We start from the raw sequence: 14,009 nt of genomic DNA, 5'->3' as shown, positions 1-14,009 counted from the left end.
GTCATTAGAACCATCACCTTCTAAGGAAGTGAGTGCAGAGATTTCATCTATACTCGCACCTTCTAATGAATCCCCTCCAGAGCGTTTGTCAACAACTTTCGAGGAGGTGAGTGTAGATCTTTCATCAAAATCTTCCCATTCAGAGGAAGGAATTGGAGAACGTTTTTCGCCAACTTCACCCGCTCAGAAAGGGGCCGCTGAGCTTTTATTGACATCTTCTCCTTCTAAGGAATGGACTGCACGGCTTCCATCAACAGCTTTCCCTTCTATAGAAATAAGTATAGAACTTTCATCAACAACTCCAGTTTCTAAGGAGGCTAGTGCAGAGCTGTCTTCAAAACATTCACCCCCTAACGAGGAAAGTGCAGAGCTTTCATCTACTCCTTCACCCACCAAGGAAGCAAGTGCACTGCTTTCATCAAAACTGGCTCCTTATGCAAAAACAATGTCAGAGCTTTCATCAACTCTTTCATCATCCAAGGAGGCAAGTGAAAGGCTTTCATCAAGTCCTTCATCTTCTAAAGAAGCAGTTGCACAACCATCACCCTCTAAGGAAGCAAGTGTAGCACTTTCATCAACACTTTCATCTTCTAAGAAAGTGGCCACAGAGATTTCATCAATACCATCAACGAAGGTGAGTGCAGACCTGTCATTGACACCATCACCGTCTAAGGAAGCAAATGCAGAGCTTTCCTCCACTCCATCACCTTCTAAGGAAGCAAGTTCAGGTCTTTCATATACATCTTTAGCTTCTACGGAATCAAATGCAGTGCTTTCAGTGACACCTTCCCCTTCCACAGAAGTAACTGCAGAGTTTTCATATACACTATCCTCTCTAAGGGACACAAATACAGAGCTTCTATTGGCAGCTTCCCCTTCCAAGGAAGCAAGTGCAGAGCTTCCATCTACACCATCAGCTTCCAATGAAGCAAGTGCAGAGCTTCCATCTACAACATCAGCTTCCAAGGAAGCAATTGCAGACCTTCCACCTACACCATCAGCTTCCAAGGAAGCAAGTGCAGGGCTTCCATCTACACCATCAGCTTCCAAGGAAGCAATTGCAGTCCTTCCATCTACACCATCAGCTTCCAATGAAGCAAGTGCAGAGCTTCCATCTACAACATCAGCTTCCAAGGAATCAATTGCAGACCTTCCATCTACACCATCAGCTTCCAAGGAAGCAAGTGCAGAGCTTCCATCTACTGTGTCCCTGTCTAAGGAGACAAGTGTAGTGCTTTCATCAGCACCTTCTCCTTCTAAGCAAGAAAACACAGAGATTACACCCACACAGTCACCTTCTGAAAAAGCAATTGCAGACCTTTTGGCAACAACTTCTAATGAGGTGGCTGTAGATCTTTCATCAATTCCTTCCCTTTCTAAGGAAGCAACTGCGCAAGTTTCATTGACACCTTATCCTTCTCAGGAAACTATTGCAGAGCATTCATCCTCATCATCCCCTTCTAAGGAAACAATTGCAGAGCTTTCATCTGTTCCTGCTCCTTCTGAGGATAAAAGTGTGTCATTTTCAACAGCACCTTCTAAAGAAGAAGGAACAGAGCCATCCTCAACACTTTCTTCTTCTAAGGAAACATTTGCAGAGCATTCACCAACACCTTATTCTCCTAAGGAAGCAAATACAGAGTCTTCATCAACACGTCCACCTTCAAAAGAAACAAGTGCTGATATATCACTGTCAACTTCTCCACCCGAGGAAGCAAACTCAGGACTTTCATTGACACCACCCCTTTCTCGGGAAGCAAATACAGAGCTTTCACTGACTCTCTCCCCATCTAAAGAAGCAAGTGCAGTGCTTTCAGCAACACTTTCTACAGAAGCAAGTGCAGAGCTCTTGTCAACAGCTTCATTTTCTAAACAAGCAAGAGAAGAGCTTTCAGTGACACCTTCTGTGAAAGGCAGTGCACAACAGTCAACACCGTCACCTTCTAAGGATACAAGTGCAGAGAATGCAACACCTTCACCTTCTCAAGTAGTCATTACCATTGCAGAATGGTTATCAATACCTTCACCTTCCAAGGAAGTAAAGATAGAGCTTTCATCTACAATCCCACCTTTACAAAAAGCAACTGCAGAGCTTTTGCCAACACCTTCGCCCTCTGGGGAGGCAAGTGTAGAGCTTTCAGCAACACCCTCTAAGGAAGCAATTGCCAAGCCTTCATCGATATCTTTGCCTTCTGAGGAAGAACATGCAGAACAATCAACACAGTCACTATCCAAAGAAATAGGTACAGGGCATTTGCCAACATCTTTAACTTCTAAAGAAGCAAATGCAGAACATTCTGTGACACCATCCTCTTCAATGGAAGCAAGTGCAGAGTCTTCATCAACAGCTTCACCTTTAAAAGAAACAAGTGATGAACTCTCAGTGGCACCTTCTAAAGAAGCTAATGCACAACAATCAACACTGTCACCTTCAGAAAAAGTACATGCAGAGCATTTATTGGCACCTACTGAGGCAGCTAATGTAGGAATTTCATCAACATCTTCCCCTTCCAAAGAAGCAAGTGCAGACCTTTCATCTACACTCTCACCTTCTAAAGAAGCAAATGTAAAGCTTCCATCAACAACTTCACCACTGAAGAAGACAAACACAGAGCTTTCAGCAATTCCTTCTGAGGAAACAAGTGCAGAGGTTTCATCAAAACATTCGCCCTTTGAAGAAGCAAGTGAAGAACAATCAACACTGTCACTAACTAAGAAAAAAGATACAGAGCTTTCATCAACGCTTTCACCTTCTGGGGAAGCAAGTACAGAACGTCCATCAACACCTTCATCCTCTAAGGAATTAAGTACAGAGTTTTTGGTGACACCTTCTAAGGAAGCAGGTGCGGAGCTTTCGTTGACACTTTCAACTTCTAAGTTAGACATTACTGCACTATCCTCAACATATTTACCTTCCAAAGAAGCAAGTGCCGAGCATATATCAACACCATCACTTTCTCAAGAAACTAGTCCGGAGCTCTCATCAAATTCTTCCCTTTCTAAGGAAGAAAATACTGTAACTTCATCACCGCTGTCACCTTTTAAGGAAGCAAGTGCAGAGTTTTCATTGACTTCTTCAACTTCCAAGTTAGCAGGCACAGACTCTTCATCAACACCTTCACCGTCCAATGAAACAAGTACAGAACTCTCATCAGCATCATTGCCATCTAAGGAAGCAAGCGTAGAGCCTTCTACTGCACCTTCACCTTCTAAGGAAGCAAGTGCAAATCTTTCAGTAACAACTGCTAAGGAAGCTAGTGCAGAGCTTTCAGTAACTCCTTCTGTTGAAGCAGCGGCAGAGCTTTCATCAATACTGTCACCCTCTAAAGAAGCAAATGCAGAACATTCAACTCGGTCACCTTCTAAGGAACCAAGGTTAGATTTTTCATCAACCTTGTCAATGTCACCTTCCAAAGAATATATTGCAGAGCTTTCATCTAATCCATCACCTTCTAAAGATGAAAGTACAGTACTTTCCTCAACACTTGCACCTTCTATGGAAGAAAACGCAGACACTGCCTCAAAACCATTGGCTTCCAAAGACTCAACTACAAAACACTCAACAATGACACCATTTAAGCAATCAAGTGCAGAGCTTTTATCAACATCATTGCCTTCTACAGAAGTAAATATAGAGCTTTCATCAAGACCTTTCCCTTCCAAGGAAGCACATGTAGAGCTTTCATCAACATCGTCACCTTCTAAAGAAGCAGGCGCAGACCCTCCATCAGAACCCTCACCTTTTAACAAAATAAGTCAAGAGCTTTACCCAACGCTATCAAATTCAAAAGAAGCAAATGCAGAACTATCAACACCTTCTAATAAATCAGATTCAGAGCTCACAACAACACTGTCACCTTCTAAGGAAGCAAGTTCTGAATTTTCACCAATACCATCTCTTTTAAGGGAAGTGAGCCCAGATCCTTCCTCATGGCTTCCTGCGAAAGAAAGACCAGAGTTGAAACCTTTGCATTCTCATGAAGCAGGTGCCGAATTTTCAACACCGTCACCTGCTATAGAAATCCGTGCAGAACTTTCAACCATACCATTACTTCCTAGTACCACAAGTGCACAACATCCACCAACACCATCTCAGGGGGTGAATGCAGAATGTTTGCTGACATTGTCACCTTCTAGGGAAATAAGCGCAACACCTTCTCCCTTTACAGATGCAAGTGCAGAGCTCTCATCAACAGCATCATATATTCAAGAATCAGGTACAGACCTTTTGACACCCACACTCCCTGGGGGAACAATTGACAAGCGTTTATTGACACGTTTCCCTTTCCACAAAATAAATGCAGACCTTTTATCAACACTTTCAAATTCTTTGGAAACAAATTCGGAACTAGCATCGCCGCCGCCGCCTAAGGGATCAAGTGAAGCACTTTCATCAACACTCAAGGAAGTGAATGCAGAACATTCATCAACACCTTCTCAGCAAAAAAGTACAGGTCATCCCCTAATGTCTTTGCCTAACGATAAATTAACCACTGTACATTCCTTGATGGCTGGGTCTACTAAAGAAACAGACAGTGAACCTTCCCATGTGCTTCTCACTCCTGAAGAAATTAGCACTGAAATGCATCTTGTAGTCAAAACAGCAAATCTACTTGTCTCTACTACAAGCCAACCCAAAACCTCTGACAAAAATAATTCAAAGAAACATATTTCCACTCATACTATGAAACAAGAAATAGCACACAATTCCCATAAACTGTCTCCTGTCACAGCAAGTCCAGCATCTAACCTCCATGACCAAAGCATAACTACCACAAACCTATACCACAGCCCCTCTGCCTCATATAATGTGACTAGTTCAATAACAGTACAGGGGCCAAGTGAAGATACATATGCACTTCCCATTTCTCCTTCTGCTCAGTACAAGGATGAAACATTTAGTTCACATGTAGGTACAGAAAAACAACACTCAAGTCATGTACCAAAAATAACAGAAATCGCAACAGAAGTGCTGCACATAATTATTCCCTCAGTACACAGTGAAACTGACATGAACAATAGTCAGATTACCCCATCAGGAACTTCCAATAAACAAACTGATGGACCTGCAGGTACATCACAGAGCAAGGCCATCCTAAATGAATTCCTGAGTACAACCAGAATGTCCCCAAGTATTACACCACCTTCAGAGAAGATGTTTATGTCTGAAGAACTGTACACAATTCCTCTTGCATCGCTGGAAAGGATAATTGATACTAGTTCAAGTTCAAGGCTCCGAATAACCACCACGGAAACCACCGAAAGCACAACATCTATTGATCAACAATCAATTGCAACCTATGCTACTCCAGAGCAGCGTGCAGATAATGACGATTTAATTAATTCAGCCTTCACACATTTAGAAATAACAAACACCACTGTTGTTCCATCACACACTTGGACTTTGCTGTCTGGTAGTGCAGAAAATTCTTTTCATGCCAGTCCAAGTCCTAAAAACCTCAATGACATTATGGATAGGAAAACAACAGCAACACTTTCAACTGTGTCATATTTGCATCACATTTCCTTCAAGCCCTCAGTAATTCCCCTCATGACTAAAGATAATCCAACTACAGGTTCTGTCAATTCTACTGAAGGAACTCTTGCTCTGTCAAGAACATTAAGTTCAAGCAAGATTCAATCTAGCTCACTAGCAAAAGACTTAGTGAGCCACGACCCTGCTGTAAGGATGACCGCAACAACTGGAAGACATCTAGATGAGAGGGTTACGACACTTAGAGAAGGCCTAACCACCATAAAGAAATTTATGAATATGCCTTCTCAGTCTACCACCAGTGGTCCAGAAGAGAGAGAGCACTCAACAGAGAGGCCATTAATTGTTGATAGAGTTGCCTTTGAGAAGGAAGCCCCAAGGGTTATTTCATCAAGACCAAAGACTCCTACGGGTTTTCCTGCTGCCAGCACAACATTAGGTTCAATTTACCATGACACTAGAGTACTTGTAGACAGGCTGAACATAAAAAGTACTACTGGTCCCCACAAGAGTACAGGAAATAAAAACGTTTCAAAAGATTCTCAGTCTGACACTCAAAAAACAACTGTGATTCCTGCTGGATTTGGCCTTTCAGGTAGAGCTCAGAGGCTATAAATTGCCTATTCCATGAATCTTTCAAAATCATTGCTTCTACAAAGTCCAATGTAACAAGACACACAAGCATGTTCAATCATCCTACAACTAGATTTCACTTCGTCGGATGGCCCCATGACCAAATCACATGTAGTATTAAAGAAAGTCGAATGCCTTCTTTTCGTCAGGGGGATTTTGATAAAAGTGGTTACTCGAGGTGGGTGGAGGGCTATCTGGAACCTCTGTAGGAGGAGGCGAAGTTTGGGCATTGTCTCTAGCTCTCTCCATTCATTGTCTTTAGCATTGCTGTAGCCACCAGTTAGTACTTCTATATAAATATTTCTATTTGTCTAGAATGCTCAAGAGGTATCTATCCCGCAAAGCCTCCCAGGCTATAAAGTACCAAGTTGGCTTTGATAAGAGTTTTCTTGAAAGTAGCTTCACTTTTTATTTTTATTGTAAAGCTTAGCTCGGTATTTCCTGAAAAGTAGTACAAAAAAAGGTATTGCAGATTTAGATCGCTTTCAAAAGTAGAAACCTTGAAATGTCTGATCACGTACCTGAATATACATTGTAATATTCTTCATTAACTTCTAAGATTGCTTGGTCAACAGGAAATAGTAATATTTAGAGCCGGGTGAAATTTCCATTGTGCAGGTGTAATCTTGCATAATTTCAGTAATTTTGTGTTACTCTTATTATGAGAAGTAGCTGAAATAAAGCAAATATGCAATGTCCCATAATTATGCATTGATTGTGGTAAAGATTTAGCGAGAGTGCACAGGGACAAACCGAACAACAGGAACACACATCACTGTTGTTTGCGGCACTTGTGTAGTTTCCGCTATTATTTTTAGCTTGAAGAGGCATTTCTCGCTAAAATATAGGGCACTTGCCATATTTGCATTTCACGAAATCATGCGTCATTTTTAGAAAATGTCAGATAATTACACAAAAGTAAATTGCACGAATCTTGCACACCCCTAGTTAATATTCCATCTTCCATGGTCACCCATTGTGATTGTAGTGTGAACACTGAAAGACTTGCAACAAAAAAACTTGACAATAATTGAATTTTAAAAGTCTTCCAACTTTTTGTACAAGGAGAGATTGGAAATAGATTATCTACAAAGTGTTCATTAATATAAGGAACACATCAGTATGTAAGAAGGAGTGACAACTTTTAGCTTCCGATTTTTGGCACTGACTTCCAGTGTGAGGATTAAAAACTTGAATTTTTTAAGAAACGGCAGATTCTTTGAACATTTCAATGTCAAGTTCTATTAGTCTCCTCACCTGAGTGGGTGGTGCTCTCCAGAATATGTTGTTGTGATTTAAAAGGGGCCGAACTATTGGCTTTGTTGAAACTGTGAGACCTTCATGGCATGTTTCTTTTGTTCCCATCCTGCCTACAGGATGCAAGAAGTTAGGTTTCTACAACTTGTAATTGGACTGATTCCTTTCTTAAGCCAACCAATGTACCATGTCTTCTCCTTTTCCGTTAACACTATACCAATTTCTTCATTGGTTATGACCAAACATAAAATGCCAGACTTAACATTTAATTTAATAGTGAGGGATTTATAGCTAATTCCACTTTGTGGGATTCGGTGAATCCTAAAATGTTGTTCTTGTGATTTTAGCAATCATGTAGGTTTAATTGTTGAACTCTATACACTATCAATGTCATGCCCTTTTAATATAGTCTTCCTTTGCACTGGGCCCACGTTATCATATACATACAGGGCAAACTAAGAAAGAAGAGAAGTAAAATGCCTAAGCACCACTGCATGAAGTGGAAAAAGTGTGGAAACTCTCAGAAGGGCACACTGTGTCAGAATTCAATACATGGTTAGGGTGACACTAAGGAAACATATTTGGAGAACCTTAATCCAGCACCAGATACTGCTATACTTTTCAGAGTAGGAAAAGGCCATCTAAAATTGAAGGACATCAATACTTGGTTGATTTGATGAACAAGCATTGCTTCAAAGTACAAGGCTGCACATAAGACAAAATTGAATTGCTTCCTACTCTTGATAAATGCAATCCAGGCCACTGTCTCATTCACCAAGTCCTTGAACCTGTGTGCTATCGTACTGCCTAAAATGTTAGTTCTTAGGCCCAGACACCACCACTACTGAGACAAAGGTTTCAAACCTTCACTGTTCTTTTTCTGGAATGACCGACAAAAGCTTTGTCAACAACACGAGTTCTGGCTTTGTTTGTGCCAATTGTATTACTATTCTGCAAAAATCCATTTTGGTGTCTTAAAAATTGGGCCTCAGCCTCCCGGAAGTTTGCACTTCATCCGAGACAATGACAAGTCAATGACTATTTGTTGTTATTTCTTGATCAGATGGTTATATAGTAATGTGCCTGGAAAATGGCAGGAGAAATCCCCAGATTTTAATACCGTTACCGTGTTTTCCCTCACTCTTTGGGAACCAAGTCGGTACTGGATTACATCTTCAATGAATCTATTAGTTAGCTGATAAGTCTTTGGTTCCCATTAAATTACAATTCAAAATGATGTAGATTTCAAAGGGTTGGATCAATCTTTATTGAATTGCAATTTCTAACACAATATACTCCTGTGAATTCTCCATTTCTTGGATTACTTTAAGGACAAGAGGCAGCCGCGGTCCGTGCAGGTAACAGCGGTGGGGCAGTGGGGCCGCGTTGATGGGGATTTTGAGGGACGATGCAGAGGGAAAATTAAATAAATAATTAATTTTCCCTCAGCATCGTCCCTCGAAATCCCCCCAACGCAGCCCCACTGCTCCACTGCTGTTACCTGCACGTACCACAGCTGACAAGAGGTGTACAATGTGGCTTTCTGTCTGCTTTATGACTGAACGTTTCATTACATTGTAGTAAGATTCCCTCATTGCAATACTTTGCTTTCACAATACTTTTGTGTTGACATTTCTCTTTATTGTAGGCTGATCGCTTGAGTGTTTTTTATTTACAGTGAACAATAATGGAAGACTGCCTCTCTCTCTCTCGCTCTCGCTATATATATAAATTATACATGCATAAATACATGCCTTCTAAGTAGACACCTATCCAATAGGTATTTGAAGGGTCTTCCATTCCTGTACTGGTCACCCAATGATCTCTAGTTTGTTAAAATCCTTGCAGTACCCATATATATTCTTGAAACCATGAAACCACAGGTACCAGTAATGGACAATTCAAGATCTATCTCTATTACAGTCACTAAGCTATTATTGGCTGATGATGCTAGTACTACAAATTCCTGCAATGGAGATTTGCTAGGGCCCTGAAAACGTGATGCTGTTAAGCACCTTCTCTGCAAGCACCAATAGGAACGCGCTTTCTCTATTGCAACACAATTTCATTGGCTATAACCAAATCTGTTTATTGAAAGGCAAAGCAGTTATAGAGCCACGTGTTTTTTTCCTCAGGCAGTTGAACCAAGTGCCATCTTATGGTGGTGGACCAGGTAGCATGTTTCTAAGTGGATGAGACAACTATTTACAATTGCAGCCACTTCGAAGAAATTTTGCTGAGACCACAAATGTTCCAAACATCTCAAAGTAGTCTTGCACGTCTTTCAGATGGTTAAAAAAAATTGGAAGATTTTTGTGGTCAGATGAATTTTTAAGGCACCTTCAGTTAGAATAACAGTGTTTCAGTTCCACAAATCAGTAAAACTATTTTTTAAACTAGCTTCACTTCTGATTCTTCTGATGAATGTGGTCTGCAAATTCTTCCTTACACTTGCCAAGAAATGGCACGTTTCATGGCATATCGTTAAGAGGCGGTCTCATATTTTCAAGAGTTAAAACAAGCAATTTTATTTTTAAACAAAAAGCCAGGAACATTTATAAAAAACATAGGCACAATGGATTGTGTGTAGTAAAGAAAAATGTGATTTCAACAGTACTTTTAGAGATTTACAGGAACTGCAACAGATATTTTCAAAATACAAAGTTCCAGAAAGTCCTGTCTCTCACCTCCAGGAAAATTGGAGGAAGTTCCTTCAAGAACATGTGCGCCAGAAAGAGCGCCCAATCACTACAGTAAAAAGAAATGCTCTTAGCATCGTGGAACACATTAAGTGGTGGAAGGGTCAGATTATTAGGTTCCTGATTCTACCTTCTTTGTCTCAATTTCAGGTGAGCTAAACCACTTAAAGACTTACAAACACATTCTGGTTAGCCGTAGTTGGTGAGTGCTGAAATTTGTCACACAGGTTTGTTCTTGAATTGCATGTAAATGCCCTTTCCTTATTTAGTACCATAGGTGCGCAAAAGGATGCGATCATCTACACATGATCATGAAATGGCTGTGGTAGGACTATGAGCGTCCCTTTAGAAAAAGAAAATCTCATTACTCCCACTGAGGAAATAGAGCACTCAGAACATGAAAATTCAGACAGATATTGTAAAATTTCAAACTTCAGGTGCGGATATTTGATTTCAACATTAGCAAAGTATCCCATTTGATTGTTTGTGGTCAACTAGGTTCCATTATTATCAAAAGATGTTCCCCACTTTACCAACTGGAGATGGCGTGCTGTTTACTATGCTTCAAGATTGTAGATCTGCACCTTTCTATTCGTATTCTCAAACTGTGTTTGCTGAGTCATATGTTTGATTCAAGACCTGAGGCTTTTTAAAATTTCAGACAGGATTTTCCCGATTGGTGTTTTTTTTTTTTTACCAGTATCTAGTAATGACGATATTCTGCTTTTTAGAAGACACAAGAGAAATTTCTCTCACTGGAGCAGAACAGAAACTAAGGTTCATCCACAGCGGGTCGCCAAATTCGAAAGCAGGTACTGATTTTGCTTCTTTAGAGCAAGCAAAATCAAAACACTTCTTAAACTGAAATCCGCTCCCAATTTCATCTACTTGGGGACCCCGGGTATGAGCACTGAGTATTATGACATTGATATTTTATTCAAATAGGCCAAAGCTTTCTGCACTAGTGCACCACTTAGAGAAAATTATGTTTTTATGATTACCACAATACCACTTTTTGCTTAGGGAAACATTCAATGTATTTTAGTTGTGAGCCTCCTTCCTTTGTCTCAAAAGCTAGTTGCCACCAGTTCCCTCTTATCAGTGATCTTGAGGCATGTGCCCTATCATGGTCTCTTTCACTACACCTATTCAGATTAGCGTTGAGCGGTAGTGGGAAATCTCTTAGTTTCACCAATATTTCACAACAGAAGATTAATAAAATGACAAAAATCTAGCCAATGGATTCTCCTTCAGATTCAAAGCTTCCTCCAGGAATTGGAGTATATTCCATTCATAAATCAGTTTAGTCTCTTGCCCAGGCCAAACACACCTGGAGCGTGAAACCCATGGACAAACTTGTGGCAAGAAAGAGTTCATCTTGAAACCTCTCAAGCTACCTTACAAAGTCTATTTTGTAATAGCTCTTTGATGCCTAGCCCACTAAGAGGTATTGTCAGCCAATCTAGTATAAGGCTTAAGTAGCATGTTCCCTGTCTTTTGCAGCAGGTTCCAATTGGGGGCTATTTTCCACATGTCTTCCCTCAAAAGCTTTGGAAGGTGTCCTGTTTGACCTTCTGTGAAATGTTTCAATCATGTGCACTGCACTGGAAAGTTTATACTACCTGGGTCACTGCTGCAATGTCCCGTAGGACTAATTCAAGTGACAACTTAATGTGTTACTCATAGTTAATAGAGCTCGATCATATATATTAATTTGTCATATCTGGTCAAAACTCATGCAAAACAAAATGTAGTTAATCAAGGCCACACTTCTCTTAGTTTCCAATTTAGCAATTCATTTGAGTGGAATAAAGTGCAATATATACAATGAAACAATAATGCAGCTAACGCAGTACTAAAAATGTGAACATATATACAGAAATGTACCCAAACACAAAAAGTCCCTAGATGGAGCAAATATGGGCAAGAGATTGTATGAAGTAATTCACATATGCTCCTCATTCAATAAATCAAGAAGAAAAATGGGGGTGGGAGTGGTGTCGACAAATATTACATGGTCAAAACCTCGACAACCCATGTCCTTTGGGTGTTTCGTGACTTATTGAATGAGGAGCATATGTGGATTACTTCATATGATTTCATGTGTTTATTTGCTCAACCATGGGTCTTTATGAGTCTATGTATATTTCTGTATAATTGTTCAACCTTTTTACCACTGCACCGTCTGCAGTATTGTTTCACTGTATATATTGCACTTTATTCCACTCAAATCTTTGACTAAGTTGGAAACTAAGAGAAGAGTGGTCTTGATTAAATAAATTGTGCATAGCGTGATTTTTGACCAGATATGGCGAATTAATATATAGAATCGATCAGATTACCTCTGTGTAACACATTGGGTTGTCTTTCCATTAAGTCCCACAGGACATGGTTCATTATACACCATTAACCTGGTCTCCATGGGAAGATAGTGTTGTCCCTGTTTTGAGTACACAGCAATGGATACCGGAGCAGAGTTACAGAGCAGCCTCCCTCTCAGAGCTATAGATATTGGTGCTGTGCTCTCCCTCACTTTGGAGCATTGATGCAGTGTTGGATGCCAGACATGTCCGATGGGTCAGTGGAAGCTGCTCTGCTCACATTCGACTGTAGGACATGCTCATATAACATTCGATGAAGAGAGCGTCTGCCGATTGTGCAGAAGCTGCCATGCTCCTATTCCTCTTTGGAGGTATTGTACAGAAGCTGTCATGCTCCTATTCCTCTTCGGGGGACCTATCGCGATAAACACAAGGTATTTCCTTGGGGCTTTTAGGTCAGACAAGCTGTGGTTCTATTGCTGAAAGATTGCATCCAAAGTTATTGGCAAGAACCTTTGACTTAAGGTCCTGGGATATGTGGTGCTCACACTCCACTGCAAGAGTCTCCATTGTAGGGTTAAAGAAGAGCAGGGTTATTTTACTGGCCTTTGGGGTTCTGGCAGAATACACTAATATCCTACAGAGGCTCCTTTGTGAAGAAGTAAATCTCAGGTCTTCTACCATGATGTTATCTTGGTAGAATACAGTACTTACACATGCTCTGCTGCTGAGGATGTCCATCATACAGACCTACTGTCCTCAGGGCTGTGGAAGATATTTGCACACACATTGTAGTGGTGCAGTTCAGCCCCCTCACCTTTGACCTTACGGGTTGTATACCACGTTGCACTCATTTTTACTGTGATGAGAACTTGTGATGTGGGATGCGCCTAGTCTCATACCCTTTTCCCCACAGGAATATACTGTACTCACACTCTGCAGTGGTACATGCCTGGTCTCCCCCCGTCTTCTAAAGGTTGTGGATACTACTTCGCTTGCACTCTCCTGAAGTGTACATCAACAGCACAAGGGTCGTTACATGCACCGCAAAGTCCAGTTACCTTACAAACTTGGTTGAAATTCCAGTAAGCCGGTTATAAATGGTTTCTCCTGTAACCAGAAGAAATATATAGATTTTTGAACATTGGGCCACAATGAAGCACAAATTAAAAAAAAATATTCATATTAGAACCCAGTCCCAAGATGGAACTGGGATGAACTGGAATTTCCTCCAAGGAAAGCAACAGTGTATAGCAAGCCTTTTGGAACACCATTTTAAATACTATTTCTTGTTGCAGATAATGAAGAGCTCATTGCTGTTACCACACAGACGACTACTGTAAAGTCACCGACAACAACCCCAGCATTCCGCTTTCCTAATACAACAAGTCCTTGGATGATGCCCTGGCTTTCCACTACACCAGGAGAATTCAGAAGCACTTCGACTGCTCCAGTAACGGAACAGAAGAGACCGATCACTCGCTCGACACCGAAAACGTACCCAATCGCCACCTTCACTGATGCACCAGAGAGCAGGAATACGACACGGACAAGCCCAACATCACCAGCGAATGGTATGATAAAAGTTAACATATTGGTCATAAA

General features: G+C 40.8%; 1 protein-coding gene across 5 annotated transcripts in view; it reads left to right on the top strand.

The window, feature by feature from the left end:
• PRG4 (proteoglycan 4) overlaps positions 1–14,009 on the top strand; it is a 331,309-nt gene that overhangs the window by 253,435 nt on the left and 63,865 nt on the right. For all 5 annotated transcript variants that reach the window (XM_085601683.1, XM_085601686.1, XM_085601685.1 and 2 more), the window contains one exon: positions 13,703–13,978. In XM_085601683.1, the coding sequence (XP_085457809.1) occupies positions 13,703–13,978 (276 nt within the window). The remainder of the gene's footprint in view (positions 1–13,702; positions 13,979–14,009) is intronic.

Source organism: Triturus cristatus, chromosome 4_2, assembly GCF_964204655.1.
Source record: "Triturus cristatus chromosome 4_2, aTriCri1.1, whole genome shotgun sequence".
Classification (NCBI taxonomy): Eukaryota; Metazoa; Chordata; class Amphibia; order Caudata; family Salamandridae; genus Triturus; species Triturus cristatus.
This window is presented reverse-complemented; position numbering and strand designations above follow the sequence as displayed.